At 38.4% G+C, this 26477-nt stretch overlaps 1 protein-coding gene across 1 annotated transcript; it reads right to left on the minus strand.

Annotated features, from left to right (window-relative positions):
- Positions 1 to 510: 510 nt before the first annotated feature.
- atp7a (ATPase copper transporting alpha) lies at positions 511 to 25609 on the minus strand. Its single transcript, XM_081382911.1, has 23 exons — positions 24977 to 25609; positions 23855 to 23981; positions 21397 to 21886; positions 19006 to 19689; positions 17387 to 17602; positions 15759 to 15922; positions 15514 to 15675; positions 15104 to 15180; positions 14031 to 14253; positions 13696 to 13929; positions 13034 to 13125; positions 12664 to 12791; positions 11295 to 11449; positions 8775 to 8909; positions 8044 to 8238; positions 7777 to 7959; positions 6655 to 6865; positions 5883 to 6029; positions 5482 to 5624; positions 5198 to 5401; positions 4632 to 4749; positions 3245 to 3347; positions 511 to 2012 (listed from the first exon to the last, which is right to left on the minus strand). Exons 2-23 carry the CDS (start codon positions 23972 to 23974, stop codon positions 1739 to 1741), a joined length of 4458 nt encoding a protein of 1485 aa, XP_081239037.1. The 5' UTR covers positions 23975 to 23981; positions 24977 to 25609; the 3' UTR covers positions 511 to 1738.
- Positions 25610 to 26477: the final 868 nt, after the last annotated feature.

Consider the following 26477-nt stretch of genomic DNA (forward strand, 5'->3'; position numbering starts at 1 on the left):
TCTGATCATCTCTTAAATGTCAGTCAGAAATGGCATGCATCTTCTCTCCAGCTTCTTTGGCAATTTTCTTGTTTCATTCTTTGAATTGTTTGTTACACTCATCACAATAGTGATGCTGATATGTGAAGGAGTCATTTTTTTTGTAGCTCATCGTTCTTCACTAATTCTAAAAATAATGGAATTTTCTATTTCAACAAGTATACATTAGTCAGACCTAGACACATTTTGTCTCCATGTGTTTGTAGAGCAAAAGTTCACAGACCAAAAAAGTCTAAAAGGTTTGCAAAAGAAAGTCAACATTTAACTTTGCAGCAAACTATTGATGAAAAAGGAGATTCAAGTTGTTTAGGGCCTATAATTTTTTCATATGAATGGAAAGTTTATGCAAGTAAAATGAACACAAAATTACCATCTGGTTGACAAAATGCTAATCTTAATTATTTTTTAATGAAAGTGCACATTTGTATCATCAACAATCCTCTCACGCTGGAAAAAGGACTTGGATGAATGTTAGCTAATTGAAAAGTGTCTGTTTATTTAAAGAATATGATGCAAAACTACAATAAGAATTGTCCAGGAGCACATTTAGTGAAACAATCAACAGCATCAATTTCAGGATGTTTACACGGTCACTCCAAACACATTTTGCAAAAACAAGCAACAACTAATCATTACTTACTAATGAGTGCACTTGTTTCGTTTGAACACTGCATCACTTAATTGACCTCGAATAATACAGTAACAAAACTTCCACTGGATAACTTTTTCTATATTTTGGATCATTTTCGAAATATTTCAAAAGCTCAAAACGTTGAAGTCAGTAATGTATTTCAGTAACCTGATTCAGGTTGTGCAGAGAGATTTCATGTTTATGTATCTGTTCAGGGCTTTAATGCACAAACGGTTGTATACAGACGGGCTCCGCTCATTAAATGTCTGCCTCGGTTCACACACAGCACTGGGTTTTAAAATAAAGTGAAACCAGCAAAAAAAAAACTACATTTAAAAGCTAAATTTGACAAGAGCAAGTGCACATTTAAATATAGCAAAGGCAGCTAAAGTGATACAAACAGTTTGCTGAACATTAAAAATGAATATGCTGAACATCTTACAGAGGCTTATAATGGTTTAGCATTTTCTTGGTTATTAATTTGTGGCCCCATCATTCCTGATTGTAACCGATCCCTCTGAGAAACAGAAATGCTGCTTTCTTTGGAATGTACTGCATCTCAAAAGTCACACAAGGACACTATGTGCAGCCAAAACGGCCTTAGAAAAGTAGAGTTCATTTGTTCGCTTTTTAAAGAAATCTTCACATTCCTTCATGTCCGATAAAAAGTACATAAAATACTATAAATAAATGATGTAATAAATATCCCCTTAATCATTGCCATAAAACAAAATAAATCACTCTAAAATGGTCATTTCCACAAAAATAAAATGGATTTAAAACTTGAAGACAATCAGCAGTGTAGTTGATTTTACTTGTATGGATTGTCATCGTAAATTTGCCAGCGAGAATATCAAACTCAATGTAAACAGCATGTCAGAAAGCCTCTACAATAGTGATGTTGAACTGGACGGACAATCAAAGCTGCGAAGGCGGATTCATGCAGCGTCACAGTGACAGCACAACTGTGGTCTTATTCGTGAGGAACCTCGTGAGGCCATTGAATTTGGGCTTTGACACAGATCCTGCTCGTCTACAGGCACTGAGGTAAAGCAAGGCCTGAGACACTCAAACCATCTCCTCCTCGCAGTGAGCGTCTCCCACCAGCAGAGAGTGCTTGTCGGGCTCGCTGAGGGCCATGCTGTTCATGGAGTGTTTGTCGGAGCGGAGCGAGTTGATGGAGGCCCGGCTGTAGTTGACGATGCGGTCGAGCAGGCTGAGTTTGGGTGAGGACCGACGAAGCTCTCCCATGCCGATGTGAACGCTGACATCCGATAGGCTGCCTTGCTTTCTCACCTCACCCAGTCGTCTTTCCAGCTTCTCAGCGGTGGGTTTAGTGTAACTGCAGAAACAGGAGATGAGTGTCATAGCTTAAAGAGGCCTTTTGTTACACCTTTTTACAAAGTCTTGATTTTGTTTTTGGCCTCTACTAGAATACGTTTTCATGCTTGAATATTTAAAACGCACATTATTTTCACATATTTGACATTGTTGCAGCACCTCTCTTCCCAGTCTGTCAGTAACTCTGTTTAGTTTCTGTCTCTTTGAAGCCCCTCCTTCAAAACAGCATAATATGCTCTGATTGGTCGGCTGGATCAGTGTGTTGTGATTGGTCAGCCGCTTCAAGCGTGTTTCAGAAATGTCTACTACTAACTCAACTCAACCAGGCCTCACCCCTTTATTTTGCATGTGCCTTGGGCTGGAATTATTTAAATGAGGAATATTGCGACGTGTTCGTTCCTGGAAGAAAACTCGAGAATCGAGGCGTTTCAGGGAGTTCAAGAAACAGTTTTTTTAACTTTACAGACTTTTTTCATGCTCAAACAGCAAGATTACACACTAAAGAAAGTTGAAAATCTAAAAAAAGAATAATAGTCCTCTCTAAACTATCTAAAAAAAAAGAGAAAAAAGAAAATGCTGCTGATTAAAGCAAGACACCCCAGGAAAATTGGGTAAAAAAATCATAAAAAACAGACATCATCATACTTACCCAGTTGACTGATTACATTAAGAATTGCAAACATTGTATTACAAGTTTTCTGAAATGTTATGTTTTTGAATATGCAAATGATGCATTATCTTAATAAATATGCACTAGTTTGCATACATTTCCAGAACAGAAATCTGAACATTGAGTAAAGTCAGGTTAAAACTTGGTTTTATTCTTTTTACATACTAGAGTTAAAGGTTTTTACAGAGGGAATTTTGTATATCCCTTCTCATCACTCTGGAGTGATAAAACTGTCAACAGACAGGCAATCAGGAAAATTATATATGAACAAAAGCCTTCGGAATGTAGATGGGAATAAAACTGTAAAGTTTGGTGCAAGCGCTACTGAAGTTAACACTGCATGTGAAAATATACATTGTCACTGAACGCTATATGAGCACATAGAAGAAAAAAGGACAATGAAATAAACACTTAAGTGTATTTTGGATGTTTTCTTTCAGCTAGTCTAAAACAAGAAGTAATGAAAAGCCAAATAGCACAAAATCTTAAAATTGTGTGCATGTATAAAATGTATATACATTTAAACTAGTTTACAGTCTGGTGATAATATCTGAGAGGTTTACCATTTCAGTAGAAGCGAGGACAGCACTACAGACACCGATGAGGCGGCCATAGCAGCAGAGCCCATCCACGGCTGCAGCACCAAACCCACAGGCATAAACACACCTGCAAACAAATCAATAATACACACTTAGGCACCTGCTATTAAGATGCGTTTTGGTTAATCGGATCACAAGTGGACGACGCTAAATACAGGTGTAAACGGGGTCTAAAACGCTTTGAGCTTGTCCAATTTCAACCACTTCCAGAGGTAGTCGAAAACGCATTAGACCGGATTGCTTACATAGTGTAAACGCTCATGTGGTCGAATGTGTTCAAACAGCCACAAGACGCCTACTCTCCGCCTACTGACCTAATGCACAAACATTAGTGGGAAGTGCGCTAGACAGACGGGATTTAAACTTTGTCAGCGAAAGACCCAAGTTTGGGTTGAAGACAAAAAACGCACAAATGTTCTCTCACCATTCCTGATTTCTAACACACACTCACAGCGTTCGGTGGAGTCTTGCGGCTGTCAGAGCAGAAACAAAAGCTGATGCTCTATGAATACTTTTCCGTTGTATCCGGCCGCATTCTTATGTAAATTGTGCCAGCTTATTTTGTCAATTAGATCAAAAAAGTCCATTTACCCGTCCATAGACCTTCACCTCAAAGAAATCAGGGCATTTTTCAAAGTCTTTTCCTTTTTTGTGAGACCTACTTGGTATGTTTGATAAACTATTATCTAACATAATATTAACCTAGAATGAAAAGTAGCTAGTTTTAAAAGCATCAAATGTCTACAAACTAACACTTGTACAATATTACTATAGTATGCTAAAAATATTAGCATATTAGAATATTAGCATCATCAAAGAATCGTTTCCACACAAAAAAGTGTTCTCCACATTGATGATAATATTCAGAAATGTTTCTCGAGCATCAAATCTGCATATTAGAATGATTTCTGAAGGATCATGTGACTGAAGACTGGAGTAATGATGCTGAAAATTCAGCTTTGATCACAGGAATACATTACATTTAAAAACAAAATTCAAATAGAAAACAGTTATCTTAAATTTATAATAATATTTCACATATTACTGTATTTTTTTATCAAATAAATGTAGCCTTGGTGAGCAGAAGATAATTCTTTTAAAATCTTACCGACCCCAAACTTTTGAACAGTAGTGTAAAACAAATAGAAAAAAACAACTAATTTAATCGTTTAATTTAGTTCAACAAAATCAACATTTCCTGAAGATTAACAGAAAATGCTAAAACAAAACCATTTGCTGACTTCATTTATGAGCGTTTCAGGCTTTGTTTTGTACCCTATTTGAGGAAAGTGCCAATAATACTGAAATACTTGTTTTATCTAGGAGTCTTGTATGGTTTAGTTGCTCTTACCTGCAGCAATGGGAATCCCCACAAGATTGTAGATTAGCGCAAATACAAAGTTGATTCTGATTCTTTTTACGGTCTTCTTAGAAAGGTCGATACTCGCAACAACATCAAGAAGATCATTCTGTTTCAAACAAAGATTTGGCAAAATTAAACACAAAGCCTTCAGTTGAATGCATAAAAATCCAGGGCCAACCAAGATGTTACGTTCATCTGAGCAATATAGGTAACAAACAATATAATGGTAACACTTCACAATAAGGTTCATTAGTAAACATTAGTTAATGTATTAACTAACATGAACTAACCATGAGCAATAATCTTTGTTAACGTAAGTTGATAAAAAAAAAAGCTGTTCATTGTTTGTTCATGATAGTGCATTAACTAATGTTAACAAGTAATGTATTAGTAAATGTTGAAATTAACATTAACAAAGATGAATAAATGCTGTATAAGTGCAGTTCATTGTTTATGTAACTAATGCAGTTACTAATGTTAACTAATGAACCTTATTGTAAAGAGTTACCAATATAATGTCAACATATCTAATCAGGCCATTACAGTGTTCATACCCTGATAAGCACCACGTCGGCAGCCTCGATAGCAACATCTGTGCCCGTGCCTATTGCAATGCCAACGTCTGCCATGGCCAGTGCGGGGGAGTCATTCACTCCGTCGCCCACCATGGCCACGCGTTTTCCCGCCTGCTGGAGCTGCTTCACTTTCGCCACCTTGTGAGATGGCAAGACCTCTGCGAACACCTTCTTGATGCCCACCTGCAGCAAAAAAACGCTTCTAAAATTCGCTGCTGCATGTGTACGATTATTATTCAAGGGAACATGAAAGTGTCCTTTACTTGGGCCGCGATAGCTCGAGCTGTTTTGCTGTTGTCCCCAGTCATCAGCACGACCTCCAGCCCCATTGCTGTAAGTGTGTGGACAGCCAGCTCAGCCTCAGGCTTCACGGTGTCCGCTATGGCCACCATGGCACAAAGCTCATCTGAGAATAAAACAGAACAGCACACATCCTCAAAATAAACACTGAGCACTATTTGACAGTTACTTTTATTTGTTTAATATGTAGTTATATTCGGTTATTATCCTCCATTCCAATTAAAAACCACATTAAATGGCGTAACAAACATTTGTTTCTCTTGTGCTGACATATTTACTGTTGTAAATGGAAGGTTAGGCCACAGCCTGTGAAAACCACAGTATGTGCCTGTTCCAGGGACAAAAATAACCCGGTCTCACTCACTGTCCACAGCCACCAGCACTGCAGTGCGTCCTCTCTTCTCATGCTCCATCATGGCTTCATCAACGTCTGCTCGCACCTGCAGCGCGTTCCTCCTCATCCACTCTCTGTTCCCGATCAGCACTGTGTATGAGGACGTCTGTACTACAGCTGAAACAGACAAAATACCCTTACCAGACCATTCAAAGCCAAGACTCTTGTAATTAAACTCTATATATGGAAAACGCCATATATAAGGAAACGCACGCACACACACAACATGTCAGTGTCTTTATAAGTGAAGTTCAAAGCCTAGTTTACATAATAAATAATAGTTTAGCATCCAAATATATTGAGAATACAGAAACATTTGAATTCATGCCAAATGAGTGAGGTTGTCGTGAGCCCAATGCCAGTTTCTGTTTCAGTTGCGCTTTAAATGAACTTGTTTTGGCATATCTACTTAAATTTTCCATTCTTGCTGTTACTATTAATTTTAGAGGATTTGTTGTGGAGTTAAAGGAACTAAAATAGCTTATAGCCATGTTTATAATGTTTGTATACATTTCGCTTTATTTACATTATTGCTGATTGTAATAAAATGCGACTTATCTGCTTTTTTCCACTCAAAAATGCAATTTGTTATGTGTAGCATATTTTTTAACCATGCAGCAAATGTTTTAAAATATCTTGAAAAGTTACTTGCATTACTTTTTAAAGCATTTAACTGATTCTTACTGTCGGTTGATGGTTAACCAGTTAATTATGAGCGTCCCAACGGTCATGTGACACTCACCGAGTGGCTGTGGGTCCATGATAAGCGGGTGTTCATTGCTGTGGGCTCTGGTATCGCTGATCTGAATCAGGACAGCATTACGCTGGTTCTCCTCACTGTCACTGTCCTCTCTCTTCAGCAAGTTCTCTGTGTTGCTGACCAGACACCTGATTCCACAACCTGGCACAGCTTGAAAATCTGTACAGGTGCCAAGAGACTCCGTACCCAAGTCCTGAACATAGAAGAGCCATTGTGAATGCAAATGCCAAATAAAGACTCGTGCAATTCAGAGGAGCGTTTGAGCATCAATACGAGAACCGTTTATACTCAATGTTATTACCCCAAAACAAGCTGTAGGCTACTTTGAAGGAAGACACTTATGCACACCAAAATGTCATTGTGAAATATTATAATTTTAAAAAACTGTTTTTTATTTGAATATATTGTCAAATGTTATTTATTCCAGTGATCAAAGCTGAATTTGAAATCAGCATCATTACTACAGTCTTCAGTCACATGATCCTTCAGAAACCATTCTAATATGATGATCTGCTGCTCATGAAACATTATTATTATCAATGTTGAAAACAGATGTGCTTCATATTTTTGTGAAAACTATGATAATTTTTTTCAGGTTTCTTTAAATAGAAATTTCAAAAGAAAAGCATTTATTTGAAATAGAAATATTTCGTAACATGTCTTTACTGTCACTTTTGATCAATTGAATGCATTCTTGCTGAAAAAAGTATTCATTTCTTAAAACATTTATTTCTCTTACTGACTGACCTTTTCAAGGATAGTGTAAATCGGTTTAAATATATGAATTTTTATATATTTATAAACTTGCAAATGCAATATATATAAACTTTTGGTATGTTTCACATCTAATGCAGACACACTTCGGTAATGACAATTATGGCTTAAAAATGTACTGTTATTTTTAAATAAAAAGATCAATAAAATGTGCTTATTTAAAGCCGCACAAAATAAAATATTTTATTATTAACAGTAAAGTTCATGTCATTTGACAACAGAAAATTAAAATGATCTTTGTCATAGTTTTACATACATAGCTTAATGTAACTCATAAACCCCACCACAGGCTGTAAGTAACGCAACATCACGCCAATAAGTCAAACGGACCTGTTTGCAATATTTGGTGATGGCAGAACCCAACGGATGTTCACTGTTATTCTCAGCGGTGCCAATGATCGCCAACAGTCTGGAGCGTGGCATCCGATTCCCTTCTGCCAGCATCTTCACCTGGACCACTTTGGGAGCTCCATATGTAATGGTGCCGGTTTTATCAAACACCACAGACTGAATCTAAAAGCGCAGACAGATTTTTAAAAAATTGTCTTCTTCCGCAACTACTTTAGCTTAAAATCTCTAGCCCGTAGCATCTCTTACCTTGTGTGCCATCTCTAACGGCTCTCCTCCCTTGATGAGGATCCCATTCTGGGCTCCCACCCCTGTTCCCACCATTACCGCTGTGGGGGTGGCGAGACCCAGCGAGCAGGGGCAGGCGATGCACAGGACAGTGATGGAGGCCTGGAAGGCGAAGCGGATGACGGCCTCTGCCTTAGAGATGCTCTTATCATAACCCTGCAGAAAGACCATTTCAATGTGTTCAAAGAGAAAGTATAAACCTGGCCTAGTTTAAAAGGACCTGAACCCTCCAGTATGAACACTTTAAAAGGGACACATCACGGAAAACAGGATTTTTCTTGCTCTACTGAAATAAAAAAAGTTGGTTACAGTTTGTTTTAAGGTGTCATTGTTACAGTGTAATTATATATTTAAGTACTGAGTAATAAATATTAAGCAACTACATGTACTTACTATAGGGTTAGGGTAGGATTAGGATTTGGTTGAAGGTTAGTTGCATGTAATTATGCATAATATACTGTTATTACTATGGTAAGTACATGTAACATATGTAACAAGGACACTGTAAAATAAAGTGTTACCAAAAAGTTCAATGTACCATGTCAACACACTCTAATATTCACAAAACAAAGCTTATTGAAATCTAAAGAAACCTTGGCTTACATTATAATTAAAAATTAAAATGATGGCATTCTGGAAGGATTTGAGGAACTATAGAAGAACACGAATGTGCAGAGATGGGCTTCACTCACAGGGAAATACTTTTCCACGAGTGGAAAGTTCACAAAGCCGATCAGAATCCAGACCACGAGAGTCAGGAAGGAGATCCCAACGATGAACGGGACAAAGTAGCCGCTGATCTTATCTGCAAACTGCTGGATGGGAGCCTGATCGGAAAGTTTAAAAAGGTTATATAGGCCAAAGCTGATGCAGTATACTGGATAAAAAAAAAAACACACTAACAGTCAAACGTCAATGAATTTGTTTCTCTTGATATTAAACATTCATGAGAGCACCATAGCGTAGGCGTTTGTGTTGACAGCAGATGTTGTTGCGTGAACGCGCACTGGAGATAATTATTTTTTTTGTGCAAACAAAGCATTCGTGTTGAGGTTAAAATTTAGGTTAGACCACTGGAGTCACATGCATTACATTAATGATGTCTTTACTACCTTTCTGGGGTTTGAAAGTGGTAGTTGCGTAAACTGTCAATGGAGGGACAGAAATCTCTCAGGTTTCATTAAAAATATCTTCATTTGTGTTCAGAAGATGAACGAATGTCTTACAGATTTGGAACGACATGAGGTTGAGTAATTAATGACAGAATTTTCATTTTTGGGTGAACTATCACTTTAAAGCTTATGCTAAAATGTTTGAAATTAGTTTTGTACCAAAAAAAAAAGTTTTGAATTGTATAACATTTTGGTTACTAATAATAATATTTATACTTCCATTTGTGATATTTTATATTTTTGACTGCATTACTATTACTTTTTTTCCACAGTAATAGTAAAGTATGTCCAAACTTTAGACTGGCTGTGTATATTGGAAAGCAATAGCTATAAATTAATACATACTCTACTGTAAAAGTTTGGCAAGATTTTAAAATATTTTTGAAAGAATTATCTTCTCACCAAGGCTGCGTTTATCGACAATCCAAAATAAAATCGTAATATTTTCAGATATCATTATAATTAAACTGTTCTATTTGAATATATTGTCAAATGTAATTTATTCCTGTGATAGCAAAACTGAATTTTCAGCATCATTAGGCCATCAAGGGCCGTTCACATAGCGTCTAATAACACAGAGAAAACAACAGTTGCAACGACTTCGCTCTCTATTATGAGCACGCTTGTCATGCATCTACAAATTAAAGGGGGGGGTGAATTACTGTTTCATGCATACTGAGTTTTTTACACTGTTAAAGAGTTGGATTCCCATGCTAAACATGGTCAAAGTTTCAAAAGTTAAGTTGTACGTTTGAAGGAGTATTTTTGTTCCAAAAATTGTCCTTCCGGTTTGTCACAAGTTTCGGAAAGTTTTTTTCGAGTATGGCTCTGTCTTACATAAGATAGAGCGGAATTTCCTTATATGGGTCCTAAGGGCACTTCTCCGGTAAGATCGCGGGCGCGCGCGCACTCGTAAAACAGAGCAAGAGAGTGAAAGCAGTTCGCCATCAAAGCACCCTGCCCGGCTTTTGGGAAGTCAATGTCACCAAAGAAGTGTGTTTTTGGTTGCCAGGGCAAGACAACCCTGCACAGATTCCCAAAGAACCCAGCGTTAAGGCACCCGTGGATGGAGTTTGTTTTCCTGAGCATAAACGGAGTTGTGTAAGACTGTTGTTCCCTGCATTTCGACGATGATTGTTTTATAAACAAAGCCCGGATCGTCTAATGCTTAAGGATCGAGCAGTCACAATGATAAAGGTTCGCGGTCGTGCGTTGGAACGGTGAGTAAAACTGTTGAACAAATGTCTCTGTGTGTTGTTAGCTCGGCGCGTTAGCACAGCTAAGCTTCGCCCACACGGCCCGCCCCCAGCCGCTCGTTTTTTTCCGGAAAGACTCGGTACAGCCAATCTTTCAATTAAAAATATAATAAAACAAAAGACTTTTTGGAGATATGAAGGATGCAATATTACTCTATAGGTACTCAAGATTAACAGGAGATTGAGTGAAAATGAGCATTTCACCCCCCCTTTAAAATAACAAATCTGAGTATGCAAAACATGTGACGTGAACAGCCCCTTACTCCAGTCTTCAGTGTCACATGATCCTTCAGAAATCATTATAATATGATGATCTGCTGCTCAAGAAACATTTCTTATTATTAACAATGTTAAACAGTTGTGCTGCTTCATATTTTTGTGGAAACTTTTAGAAATTTCACTGAACTTAACTATTATTGTATACTTTTCTCTTTAATTTATTTTTATTTTTTTTATAAATAAATAAAAATCACCAAACTGTTGAACGGTAGACTACACTGCATATCCTTGGTCCTGTTATTAGACATTTAATTTATTTTTATTGGTTATTATTAAATATTTATTTAATGTTTTTATTATTCTGATTCTGTCAGAATAGTAGTGACAGACAGACAGATTCAAGTATATAGTTAACAACAGACAGACAGACAGACAGACAGACAGACAGATAGATAATATAAAGGAACAAAAATAGGACGCACTGATCTGTGATAATCTGAAGAATCAGAAGCTGTTATCATCAAAAGACGTGATATGACAGCAGAAGCCGAGCTGACAGACGCACCTTTGAAGTCTGTGCTTCCTCCACCAGTTTGACGATCTGAGAGAGGGTGGTGTCTGTGCCCACATGAGTGGCTTTGATCAGCAGAGAGCCGTTCTGATTGATAGAGCCTGCGATAACGGTGCTCCCCAGCTTCTTAGTGACAGGCATGGCTTCACCTACAACACAAGACACACATCATTAGACCACCACAGTGCAGTGACTGCACAAATTAGAAAATGAAGGGAAGAAACATTACACTGAAATATCTGGATTGCTTGGCCATTGCTATGTGGTTACTTACTGGCCCAAGTCAAAAGAGCAAACCATCGTATGCAAATCTGATCATTAGCCCTGATCAAGGCTTGACTCCCACAAAAGCCTATGGGAATTTAATTATCCACTGAGATGTCTGAGAGCACACTGAAAATCAGGGATTTAAAATGTATTGAATACCGGAAAAACAAAACACATTCAAAATAACGTTGATGTAAATTGAGTAAGAAACATTTAGATTTAGTTCACTTAAAACTGAAAATTCTATCATCATTTACTCAGCTTCATGTCATTCCAAACCCATAAGACTTTTATTCAACTGACAAACCTCACCGGTTCTTGCGGAAGCTCAAACGTGCTGCGTGACGCGATAATAAATCTCATTGGTTACCGCAAGTCAAGCAAGCATGTCTGAGCTTCCGTTTACCAAATTTGAATGAAATCTGTTCATACTATAAAGTGATTGTGTTTCTTCAGAAGACTAGGATTAAACCAATCATTCATATTGATTTATTTTACAAGCTCTTTATCCATGTTCTGAAGCGTCAGAGTTTTGGGCGAATAGACTTTCAGTGGTGGGATAGAAATCTCTCAGATTTCATGAAAAATATCTTCAGTTATGTTCTAAAGATGAACGAAAGTCTTTCGGGTTTAGAACGACATGAGGGCGAGTAATTAATGACAGAATTTTAATTTTTAGGTGAACTATCACTTTAAGGTTCTACACATTATTTCTTTAAATAAACACATTTTTGATGTTACGCTATTTTGTAGAAAAAGGCAGATGTTCTTGCCTCCATGGTGCCAAAAATCTTGCACTTCCTTTTCAAATCATACTAGATAAAATTAATATCGAATTTACTAATGCTAGTGCTCTAGAGAAGATCTCATTGAAGTAGAAAGGCAACATACATTTTCCCGTTCAACAAATAATTCTCATTCAAATGTTTATGCTGCTAATATCATTTAGAGTGAAAAACTTCACAAAATGCAAAAGAGATTTATTATTACTAGTGGCCTCAGACTTTTGGACATCACTGTATATGGAATACACAACAATTATCCTGCCTTCTTTGTTTGTACTTATGTTAGTAAGGAGAAAATTGTACTGTCGAACCCGTAATGAGAGACTCGTCTGCCATGGAGTGTCCTTCAATTACTCGGCCATCCACTGGAAACTTCCCTCCAGGCACAACCTTCACAACATCTCCTCTCTGCACCAGCTCAACATCCACCTGCTCCTCACTGAGAGAGAGAGAGAGAGAGAGAGAGAGAGAGAGAGAGAGAGAGAGAGAGAGAGAGAGAGAGAGAGAGAGAGAGAGAGAGAGAGAGAGAGAGAGAGAGAGAGAGAGAGAGAGAGAGAGAGAGAGAGAGAGAGAGAGAGAGAGAGAGAGAGAGAGAGAGAGAGAGAGAGAGAGAGAGAGAGAGAGAGCTGTCATTTGTGCTGAAAGGAAACACAAACTACACAGCACAGGAGTCGCACAAACCTTAACACAGACATATCATCATTCAGTGTAACAACAGTGGCCTCTGTCGCCTGTAAAGACATCAGCTTGGACAGAGCCTCAGAAGTCTTACTCTGTGATTCAAGACAAAACCACATCAACATTAGTGCAGAACAATGCAGGAAATTAAAGTGCCCCATTATGCTATTTAAAAGGTTCCTAATTTTGTTTTGGAGGTTTCCCACAATAGGTTTACATGCATCCAAGGTCAAAAAACACTTTCATTTTCTCATAATATACATTGCAGCATCACGTCTTTTCTCACAGTGTCTAAAACTGTTCTATAAAGGATTTAATCTCTCTGAACCACTTCTTTCCAGGAGCCTACTCTACTCCGATTGGTCAGGCGGCCCAAACAGAGTCTTTTCGACATGTCGACAACACAAACTAAACTCTTCCAGGCCTCAGCTTCAACTACAGTGTTTGATGTTTAAAGTAGACATTGTTTGTAGGCAGCCAATTAAGACCATAGGCTGGCATTATGTAAATTTGTTACAAACCTACAGTTTCAAGCAGGAAGTTAGACTGGAATTCCTAACTTGTTTAAGGAAATGTAATATCCAAAAAGCGTAATGGGGCACTTTAAGAGATAATATTACAAGCAGGAAGATGAATAACTTGTGTAACTGGAAATTCTTGTTCACCTTTGCTATTTGCTCCAGCCACCTGCCCAGCGAGATGAAAACAAACAGCATGGGTGGAGTATCAAAGAAGGTGATGGGGTTCACCTTTGCCCTCTCTATCATGGCAACCAGAAGAATCACCAAAGAGTATGTGAATGCGATCGTTGTTGCCAGTACAATCAGCACATCCATATTGGCCGTCCGGTGCTTGACAGCTTTGTAGGCTTGACAGTAGAAATACCGCCCACCGATAAACTGCAGAGAGAGAAAACAGATACCATTCAGTACATAAAGTATTTGCATATTTAAGGTAGACAAAGAACCTCTCACAGTACATTGATAAAAATCAAACCAACCTGCACAGGGACACAAAAGAGGAATGAGATCAGGTTCATGATGGAGAGGCCTGGCAGAAGCTGTTTCTCCAGGAACATGGTGGAGTGGTACTTCTCTCTGTCCTCAGCTGTGATGTTATGGTGGTGGGACATGTCCATCATGTGATCCATGATCATCATATAGATCATCATGCCCATAACAGGCACACAGAAAAACAAACTGATGAGGAACGATCTTTTCCACCTAGGAGAAAACAGCAAAGCCAACTAATGCACACAGGTCAAAAGAAAGACATTAGTTGTGTTCCTTCAAGAGGTAATGGACATCAAGGCAAAAAAAAAAAAAAACTCAAAGCAGCAAAGAAGGTTATGCTGAAATTCCATGATTCTTATTTTAGGTAATTCTGTTTTAAAGTGCCCCCTATATGCTTTTTTTTATGCTTGTCTCCCAAAAGAAAGAACCGAGTCTAAACTGTCTGACAACAAACTTCCTGCTCTAAACTACATAGGTTTGTAACACATTTGCATAATGTCAGCCTATTGGCTGCCTGTGAACAGCATCTACTCTGACCCTCGAACACTGTAGTTGTAGCTGAGACTGTAAGAGTGTGGTTTGTGTTGTCGACATGTCGAGAAGACACTGTTTTCAATGCTGTGAATGCAAATCCACTTTGCAGCACTTCCAAAGGTTGAGGAATGGATGTAGACTGGAACTGATACGGTAAAACCGGCGCCACTGTTACAGTTTGTATCACTGTGTACTGAGGAAGATCCGGAGCTGAACTTCAGATATGGTAATGAGTGTTTCCTTTCCGGCACATGCTGTAAGTGGTCGACTAATCACAACAGACTGGGCCATCTGACCAATCAGAGAAGAGTAGGGTCTCGGGAAGGAAGGGGTTTACATAATTTATTGAACCGTTTCAGACACTGTGAGAAAAGAGGTGATGCAATGTATATTATGATCAAATAAAACTGCTTTTTGACCTTTGATGCATATAAACTTCTTGTAGGAGACCTCCAAAACAAAATTAGGAACCTTTAAAATAGCACAATAGGGGCACTATAAAAACAGACTTTTATAATTTACTTACTGTTGGATCTCCCGGCTGTGATCCAAGTGACTTCCAGGACGATCTCTCTTCACTAGAGAGGCTGTAAATCCCATGTTCTGTTCATCAAAAATAGGGAAGTTCATGTAAGAACACGCTACAAAACAGATTTCATAGTTCCCTAAAATATTATTTATAGCTCTTTACAATATTATTTATAGCTCTGTTCCTAAACATAATAAACAGACACTGAAATTAATAAGTGACTGATTCAGAACGGCAACTCAAAACAGTGCTCCTTACGTAAAACAAACAATTGACTCACAGTAGAGTTTTTGTTAGCAAACTGCTACACTAAAATGCTGTCTATGTAGGCAGCTCACTAGGTTTTAGAACAAAGCTTAACGTACATCTGAACATATTTATTCCCATGAAAATGAATGTGAATTCACCTCGATCCATCTGATCACGTCTCGAGGGCCGGTCACTTCTGGGTCATATTTGATGTGGGCTTTATTAGTTGCCAGGGCAACTGAAGCATAAAGGATGCCCTTATGCTTCATCAAGTTAGACTCAATTTTGTGAACACAGGAGGCGCATGTCATCCCTCTGACCTGATGAAAGGAGACACGATGTCCACAAACTTTTGTTGATAGAAAAATTGGTCAAAAATCAGCAATAGGACCTGCTAACGTACCACAAGCTCCAGGGTTCCATCGGAGCCGTCGTAATTCTCCATGACTGTGGCAGTGAAGCCGAGCTCTCGGATAAACTCTGCTATTCTCTGAGGATCAATGATTGAGGAGCTGTATCGAACCTCGGCTTTACTTGCCATCAGTGCAACCAAAACGGAGTGTACACCTGTGGAAGAAAGACAATGGCAAATTAATTACAACCATACTTGTATATTCATGGAGCCTTTGCATATCTAGCAATCTACCAATTAAAGGGATAGTTTGCCCAAAAATGATATTAAACCCATGATTTACTCACCCTCAAGCCTTTCGAGATGCATATGTCAATCTTTTTTCAGACGAACACATTTTCAGTTATTTTAGAAAATGTCTTAGATCTTTCAATGGTTATAATGTGAAGTAATGGGGTCCACTCCTTCAAGTCCCAAAAATGTGCATGCATCCTTCACAAAAGTAATCCATCCGGCTCCAGGGGGATAAACGAAGGCCTTCTGAGGGTAATCCGTGCGGTTTTGTCGTAAAAATATACATATTTAAAACTTTATAAACGAAAATAACTGCGGTCGACGCGCGTTCACGGAGATGGATGCTGGCATATGACGTAGGACGTAACGTAGGAAGTGTCGTGACGTAGAACGAACGTGACAGCTCAGCCAGAGAGCAGAGCAAAACAAAACTCTACGTTCGCTCTACGTCACGACGCTTCCTACGCTACGTCCTACGTCATACGCCAGCATCCATCTCCGTGAACACGCGTCGGCCGCTACCGGAATCCAGTTATTTTCGTTTATAAAGTTTTAATAAATATGTATATTTTTACGACAAAACCGCACGGATTACCCTCAGAAGGCCTTCGTTTATCCCCCTGGAGCCGGATGGATTACTTTTGTGAAGGATGCATGCACATTTTTGGGACTTGAAGGAGTGGACCCCATTACTTCACATTTTATACCATGGTCTGGGTGAATACTCGATTTTGATTGGCTGCAGGGTGTCCGTTAAAAAGTGATAATGTACACCTAGGAAAGGCGTCCCGTCAATTTGCCTGATGACAGTTCTAAATGATTGCGCTGGCTCAAACTCACTGATCAACTGCTGCAGTCGGGTCGCTGTGGCCACGTTGCTTGGCAACGCCTGTATACGGGAGATATTAAATAGTGCGCTCGACTTAATAAATAAAAACCCTCACGATTTTTACTCTAAAACACAATAAAGTATTATTAATTGATTAAATATTTCTTTCTTTCGTAAGTAACCATGGTATAAGCGGGTTAATGCCCTTCGAGGTGTCCATTATCAGGTTTTAATGGACTTCGGCGGAGGCAAACGTCCTCCGCGCAAACCTGATAATGGACACCTCGTCGGGCATTAACCCTTACATAACCACTGAAAGATCTAAGACATTTTCTAAAATAACTGAAAATGTGTTCGTCTGAAAAGATTGACATATGCCTCTCGAACGGCTTGAGGGTGAGTAAATCATGGGTTTAATATCATTTTTGGCCGAACTATCCCTTTAATATGACATTTGCTCCTTTTTTTTGTAACAGAGATACGGATTCTGTTTGATCAATTTTAGACACCATCACTGTGTGTAAATATAATCTAGCATTATTTTGATTTGGATTACCATGCTCATTCTTGAGGTTCCTCTCAATGTTGGCCACGCAGGAGGCACAGGTCATTCCTCCAATCTGGATAAAACATTTGGAAATAGTGTTTGTTGAAGGTTCAGCATCACTCTCTGCTTCAATCTCTTTCACAGCTGACCAGACTGGAGATAATGATAAGCTGCGGACAGACGGCGCTGGGCTTTTAACCGCTGAAGGCACCAATGAATTTGTCTCTGTAAAAATGGCAGAACAAAGTTAAAAGTGACCTGGTTTCAGTGGAAATGGCAATTTAGGACATGCATCTAGAACTACAAAATGCCAATAGCTGAAAAGTAATCAGACAACAGTTTAGTTGGTTATATAGATGCTGTGCGTGTGTGATATTGCCCTGCCTTCTTAAATTTAAAGAACTCCCTCAGTGATCATATACAGTTAGGGCAAAGGCAAACTATACAGCTTTGCAAAGTACAGTAAAATGCTAACAGAAACAACACAAACGTTCAAATATTGTTGTTGGGTGAATCAAGAAACCTGTCAAGAACATATGTGGCTTATAATTCACCACTACATAATAAAAAAAATAATAATAAAAATAATAAAGTTCACCTAGAAGAACTATTATGGCATTCTTTCCAATTCTTATTACTGAAACACTAATATATATATATATTTTCACATCATTGTAGTATTTACTTTACTGCCTTTAGTTTATGCAGATTTGATTTCATCATGATGACTTGCATTTCTGTAACTTCTCCCTCAAACCCCCAAACTAAAACATCCAGACACATGACAGTATTGGGAAATGGGAAGGAAATGTGCTTCACTGTAATGACAATAGAGTCACAATGCCAGAAAATCTTAAAATCCCGAAACTGGACTTTACTCTCTGTGTGTCATTTTGGTCTGTGTGGTGAAATATGACCAGGACATGAAATTCACCAGATGTTCTGTACCTTTTTTTATTTATTTTTTTGAGGTCGCACCAGTGGCAGTCATGGCTCAAATATGGTAAACGTAATCGCAAATGTACTTGCCTGACACACAAAAGTTAACCTCATTGGTTCTCACGCATCAAGCAAGCATGTTTGAGCTTCAGTGTTTTCCATATTTGATGAGCTCTATGTACAATATGTGTGTTGATCAATTTGTATATATGTGAATATAAGCCTAAATTAAATCTGTTCATCATATAAGTGATTATGGATTTCTTTATGATGTCCTTATAAACACATTGAAGCATCAATGTTTTAGTGGAATACATTTCAAAGGAGGGAAAGAAATCTGACAGATTACATTAAAATTTCTTTGTTTGTGTTTCAATGATGAAAAATCATATGGGTTTGACAGAATTTACATTTTTGGGTGAACTAACCTTTTTTTACCTACAATTTTCATTCTACTTAATTACCAGACAGACACTTATTTGGAAGTTGCATTCAAAATCCATCTGGTTCAAAACCAACTGGGTTTGATGCCTCAGATTCACCAAGTTATTCTCCAATCTTAAAATTCAGGTTTGTTATATGAAGTGCTGCATCAGAGGTATTTAAGACAAAAAAGCACCATAAATGGGACAATGTAAAACTGTTAACCAGCCTAAACTGTCAGTAGTGAAGGCATATAGAATATTTACCAGGCAGAAAAGCATCAAAGCCCATGTCCTCTATGGATTCCCTCAGTTCTTCAGGGGAAGTCACTAAAGGGTCATACTCAAAAGTTCCCTGATGATTGGCTAGTGACACTTGGGCTGATCTCACTCCTTTCTTCTGGGAGATCATGCCCTCGATGGACTGAACACAGGAGCCGCAGGTCATGCCCTCAATGTGGATCTCCGCTACTGATACCAGAGGCTGGAGGAAGCTTGGCTCTGGGGAAGTTGGGATAATAGCTTTAAAATTCCCTGGAGGAAGGGCCTCAATGGCTTTCTGTAGCTCCACTGCTGAAACTTGTTTTGGGTTGTGCTGAATTGAAGCTTGCCTGTTCTCCAAGGACACAACAACGGAACTCACTCCAGGCAGCTTGGATATATTGTCCTGAATATTTACCACACAAGACTTGCAGTGCATTCCTGTAACCTGAATCAGTGTAGTGATCGTGGAGTCCGTGGACGGTTCAGAAACCTTCTCCTCAGGAGAGGAGGCAGTCTTTTTGGGAGAGCTGAGCAAACGCTCTACTTCACTGGCCGAAAGTTTTAACTGACGAGGTTTGGCCTTAACAATGGCTTTGAAACCAGCAACCTCGATCTGTTTCACAATCTCATCCACCGTGGTGACATAAGGCAGGTAAAGTACAGTGGCTTCCTGGGAATCTAGAGAGACTGAAAAAAAGCATGGACAAAACCAAAATCAATACTCAGGAAATGTTACTTCAAGAGTTAATAATAAGAATGTTTACACTCATCTTAAAGGTGCAGTAAGCAATTTCTGAAATACACTGTTGAAAGTGGATCGGACTGAGCACCACACCAAACATGGCTACAATCAGCAGTAGGGGGCGTATACACTCATGATGAGGGAGGAGAGAGAGTGAGCAAGAGGGAGATTTGATGAAAGACCGTAGAAAGAGAGATGGCTGAGAGACATTACAAAAGAGAAAATCTCAGAGGAATATCACTGGAAAAAGAAGGGCTATGATCAGGCAAGAGCTTTAGGATCCACGTTAATATTAGAAAAGATTTCCAGAGCTGGAGAGACATAAGCAGGAAGGCCTGAAAACGGACACAGAGGTTGCTTTGTTTCTGCTCCATACGTGAGTAACATGGTTTTGAGTGTGTGCTGCTGGCGAATAACAACAAAGTCTTGCTTGGATACTTGTGAACTGTATGTAAATTTTGTTGATCTTCCTTGTCGTTAATTTGTCATCTTCTCTTCATTTTTTGCTGAGCTTTAATTTGCTTTGCTTCAGCTACGATAAAAGGACAGCCACTCTTGCATTGCGTGTTCGTGCATTTTGAGGGTGGTCGTGGAGCAATGAAGGGAGGGGTGTGTTTGTTTGGGTTGATTTCAAATATCAACAGTGTTCAGTAATGATTCTCAGAAATCGCTTACAGCACTTTTAAATAATTTTTGTTAATGTATTGCTGACTGACACAACAATGGTCTTTGAAATTATACTGAAACCTATTGGTGTGGAATGGATACAACATAGGGCTGAAAAAAACAGGTTTTCCAAAACTTATTGACTCTGAATATTTGAAAAGGTTTTAATTTTCCAGAGTATGCACCAACATATTATTTTATTATTATTTATTATTTTATTTTACAGTGCATGCCTTAGAAATAATAATAATAATATTTTATTATTATTATTATTATTATATAATATATCTTAGAGCTGTCGGGCATGAGGAATCTCAAACTGCAGAGTATAAGTTAATAATAATACTTTGTCTATGGTCAAAAAAGTAAATTAAATTAGAAATTGGTAAAAAAAAAATTATGCCCTTAATGTTGTGGCAAATTCCAGTATCATGACAACATTAATGTAGCATGACAAAGTAACTTTTCAGTCAAAAATGTCCAATAGCAATCATACTTGACACTTATCTATGGCATATTTATTTTGGAAATGTCTGATAGTCGAGTTAAAGGATTAGAAATCAAGTTCTACTCAGCTGGTCACGTGATCTCAACATGGCAGACCCACCATAAATTGGAGAACATTGTAAAACAATGAAAAACAGGGGGCGAGCCATGCGGTATAAACTTCTAGATCACTGTACTAGCATAATTTAAACATTTGCCCAAAGTACTATCATTTATGTAGGGATAAAATAGTTTCAGTGGAAAAAAAACTTGTGCATCTTTAAGCAAGATATGAGAAAGTGGAGATCATCTTCATTATGTCAACCTAAATGTATAGATTGTGTAAGATCTAATTTCTTATCTACAGTGACATAAAGCACAAGGTCAATGAGTTTAAACTTCATTTACAATGTAAACTTAATGCATGACACGATTCACCAGTAAATGTTAAAGTTCAATGGAGATTATTTTACTCAGGCAAAGGTAAATCTCAAAGGTACCTTTAATCTTCTCAACCCCTTTTAACTTCCCAATCTTGCCCTCGATGGTTGTAGTGCAGGACAGACAAACCATTCCTTCGATACGCATTTTCACCGCCTCTACCCCGCTGGAGCTGCGAGAAGTCGGCCCTTCCTGTGGACTGAGCGCTGGGCTGCAAGAAGCATCAGGAGCCAGGAAGCGCATCACTTCCCCGAGCTGCTCCACGCTGACCAGAGACGGGACAAACGTGACAGCCAGGCTTTGGTTATCAGCACTCTCTTGTGTCTCAAGCACCCCTTTCGTCTGGGCCAGTGCGCTCCGCGCCTGTTGGACAGAGTCTGTGCTACAGCCTGCTTTGCTGAATACTTTGGTTTCTGTTTGAACTGGTGTTGACGTAGCGTTTGCCAGGTTGGACTCAAAGCCCATATCTTCAATGGCCGCTGCTAAGGATTCTGGACTATGGCGAGTGTGGTCATATGTCACAGTTGCGTTGCTCAGCTCCAGAGACACCTGTGGTACAAAAAAGATCATAATGTGCTAATCTGTCCTCAATTACAGCACATTTAGTCAAATTGCCCAATAAAAGCCATACAGTTACTCGTAGAACACCATTGTTCCAGTAACTATAAATGGCACACATGCCTTTGGTTGCACAACACTTCATTTCCCAGCAGATAGTTACGGTCCTGGATGCTGATTGTTTAATATAGATTCCAGCTGTACTGAAATGGTTGATATGTATGATAGTTCAGATAGCTACTATGCGAATCACTCAACAGCACCCATAGAGGCCAACAATTAATATAAATAACTTCCTTGAGAACCTTTCCAGCAAGCTAGGAAGCTGAGATTTGGACATGTTCAATGTAGAGCAGTCTCCCCCTACACAGGTTATGACCTTCACAAAGGTTATGAAACTTCATCATGTTCATGTCAGAGCAGCCCTCTGACACTCCAGACTTTCATTAGGTTATGCATTTTCATTAGGCTATAAATGTAGACCATCATTTGGAGCAGTTTAGCTATGATATACTAAATGGACTCACCGTTGGTGTGAATAACATTAAAAATGACTGTTTTACTGATCAAATAAATGAAGCCTGGGTGAACATAAGAGACTTCTTTCAAAAAAAATAATAAAAAAAATGGAATGCCAGTTAATGTTTCTAACAAACTTGTTATGATACATTTCTGAGTATAAGCTTCTGTTATATGTAGTCTTAACCCATATTTAGCGAAAAATAGGTTTAATTGCTTTAAGCATGTGCTTTGCTGAAGTGGCTCGATCATCGCATGACGATAAAGCCAATGTGATTCCTCAGGCAGCTCACACTGGTGATTCACTCATATCATCACATGACCCTTAAACCCTGAAATCCTCATGAAGAGACAACAGGAAGTTTGTTTGGCACAATAAGCACAAATCTACTCCGAGTTGCTTTTTTTTGTCCTCAGTATATTGACCGCTTGCTTAGACAGAGCCATATTGTTTGCTTCTGTGTGTAACAAAGACATTTATAGTATTTGGCATTTGACAGTACTGGTCAATACTAATACCACCAGTTTGCTTTTCAAAGGTTAAAATGGCATCTTAGACAAACAAAGGATTAGATTATCTGCTTGTTTGACCCATGTCTGCAGGGTAACTGTGTTTTAACGGAAAGGGCAGGATGAATTACAACAATTAGGCTGTGTCTCTAAGTTCAACATACGAGTGGCTTTCCTCAATTACATGACAGTTGCTGGAGGGAAGGCTCTGGTAAATATTATTACCACCATATATTGCGGTCAGATTGCTCTGTCAGCCACCCAGAGAGGCCCTCTCATACAATGATTCATGGAAAAAGGACACCTGGAAAGTGGAAATTTAATCAGTGGCTTAGCTAGATTTATATTTGTTTGTTTAGGGATAAAGAATGACATTTACATTGATTATCATTATAAAAAGCCCATAAGCTGGAAAGGTACATATAAAATATGTTAATAATAATCATGATCGAACTGATCATACTCCAGTCTTCAGTGTCACATGATCCTTCAGAAATCATTCTAATATGCTGATTTGATGCGCAAGAAACATTTCTTATTATTATCAATGTTGAAAACATTTAGGCCAACTATTTTTTGTAAACAGTAATTCTAAATTATAAAACTATAATGTAATAATATTTCACAATATTATAGTTTTTACTGTATTTTTGATCAAACACAAACACACACACATACTACAATTTGACATTACAAGACATATTTTACATAATGTTAATTCACTAAAAGAAAATGCTTATAGACCACTGGTATATTTTGAAACTCACACAAGGAAGAGTTAACTCTTTTGTTAACCGACCAAGCAATTGCAACAAATCATAATTCATTAAAAAAATTATATAACAGATAAAGATAATAACAGAGGTAATCACATTTACACTCACTCATTATTGTGTTTATTTGACATGATGGCATTAAAGTCACTCTCACCTGTATATGAATGACGCCTGGCAGACCCCCAATCCGGCCCTCGATGGACTGAACACAGGAGCCGCAGGTCATGCCCTCGACCCCCAGAGTCACACGACACAGTTTAGTGCTCGACGCCATTCCTCCTCTGGAACAGAAGAGAAAACAGGGCATGTACAAATGTGTAGGCAAAAATAACATGCAAGTGTCAATCACTGGACAGTGGACACACAAGCAGCTTTCTGACCCACAAGAGCAAATATCAGTCATTCCCATGCTTGCAAACACTTTAGACAACAAACGGTGAAGCAAATACGACCAAACTCAGTGATTCTGGGCAGTTTTGCTGGATGTTTGAAATGCAAAAGCAAACTATGAAAAACAATTAGGGCTGTCAAATCGATTAATCACGATTAATCGCATCTAACAAAAGTTTGTGTTATATATATATATATGTATATGTATATATATATATATGTGGGTGTGTGTATATGTGTGTGTGCATGTCTGTGTGTGTACACAGTATATTATATAGACACAAACTTTTATGTTAGATGCGATTAATCGATTTGACAGTCCTAGTGAAAATATAAAGCAAGATATTTTCAAGGTACCAAGACGCACGACCAAAAGATTATACTTTTACGCACTTTTTGCTAGTCTTAAACATAACAACCCGTTAACAAGACTTTAATAACAGTCTCATAAAACAGACTTGGCTTTCTTAATAAAAAACAATTAACACACTAAACACCCTCTCTGAATGTTACTGACACACATTTAAATTAAATTCGAGTTAAAGGCTCACTTCCAGAAGTTCCAGGAGATATAATGTGTGAACGTGACTAAGGCAACGTACTGTACAACAGAATAAATCAATATTGCACAATTCTTATTTCAGAAGCATGAGATGCTATCTTTTAAAACAAGACTTCTAAATCATAAACAAAACTCCAAATAAACTCAAAGTGGATATTTTATCTCACTTGATGGCATTAGATGATCTAGGAAACATAAGAATTATCATTTACTGAAACACAATAGGTTTCATGTGAACATGAACAACATGTCCCTCGTTTGAGCTGTCCCGAAGCTAACATAAACAGCAGACGTGAAGAGCACAACACAGCTTGATTTCTTTACCTTTCATGCGAAGTGATGATCCAGAGTCACTGGAACAGCAGGTTTAATCCTCACAGGACGTTGCACTAACTTGATAGGGAAGTTTTACTGTCACTTTCACACTGACAGCAGTTAACGTAGCTGGCTAACATATACTTTCCCTAATCTCTAGCAGCCTTGAGCACCTCACGTCCTCAGAACATGCCCACATCGAACAAAACACAACACTAACATGTGTGATGAGTGACTAAACACAGCAGGAGAGTGTGTCCTGCTGGATATTGTTAAATCCATGCGGAATATTGGGCTATCATCATCCGGGCGCGCGGACCACAAACGCAAATCTTTCCCAGTGTGTTCGAGGACATCAACAGCCGCTGCAACTGCGCAGACGCTCAAGACGTCGTGGCTGGTTCAAGTGCTTCAGTAGTGCGCAGTCTTGGAGCTACGCTCAGCACGCATGAGAACTCTGTTGTTGGTTCGCGTCCACGTTAAGGCAAGCTCACACTCAGTCACAATACACGACTTTGGGCTGGATTTTGCTGTCGCGGGCCGCTTTCCAAGGTGTTTGACAGAGCCTTAGTGATGTTACGTTTGACACCAAAGCTTCGAGGCACGCGACACAATCTCAAGTGAAGCCCCCCGTTTGCGTGTATTGGTTTCACAGAGTCACGTGATCGACGACAGACTGCCCAGTCACGTGAGCAATTCGCTTTGCGTGTTCGAATACTTGTTCGACCAAGAACTAAACAGTCTTACTTTTCCTATTCAAATTAGACCAATGTACCTTTTTTATGTAACTTACTTTAAAGAGTTAGGACCGTTTGGACCAGTCTTGAAGAAAAAAATCTTAATGACTAAGCAGTTTATGCAACCGGCCCCCAATCTTACTTTACGAGTCATACAAGTAATATAAGAAAACAAATATTTCAGGCAAAATAGTACTTGGCATGTGCAACTCTGTTAGTCATTTATGTATACATTATTATTCTACATCATAGCCTATTAAATTGTATTGTTTCATACTGACATTTATAAAAGAGTAAATTAATTTATCAGAGGGATAAATGTATTCAACAAACACACAAACTATCACTTGCTTGAATTTCTATTTACAATGATTGTATTGGGAGGAGGCATGTGCCTCTCAGATTCACTGTTTAAATTTCATAATGACAAGCTACATTTCTTTTCTGTGAAGACACAAGTGATGTTTAATGCCACAAACTGTATGCTTTGCATGTGTTTAACATCTCGAATCTTGTGCATATTGTGTATTTGTTTTACAGTCATAGTAAAAAATACTATGGAAGTCAATGGTGCCCCACAACTGTTTGGTTACAAACATTCTTCAAAATATCTTCCAACACATTCCTGCCTTAAGACCTTTGATTATCATCATTAGGGCCATAGTCAACATGTGTATGTGTAGTTTTATTACTTAAGTTTACAACAACACATCAATGCACAGTGTACAGTGATGACTTTTCAATAAAGTTATGTTTATTTATTCATATGAATT

Source organism: Scardinius erythrophthalmus, assembly GCF_964197995.2.
Source record: "Scardinius erythrophthalmus genome assembly, chromosome: 13".
NCBI lineage: Eukaryota > Metazoa > Chordata > Actinopteri > Cypriniformes > Leuciscidae > Scardinius > Scardinius erythrophthalmus.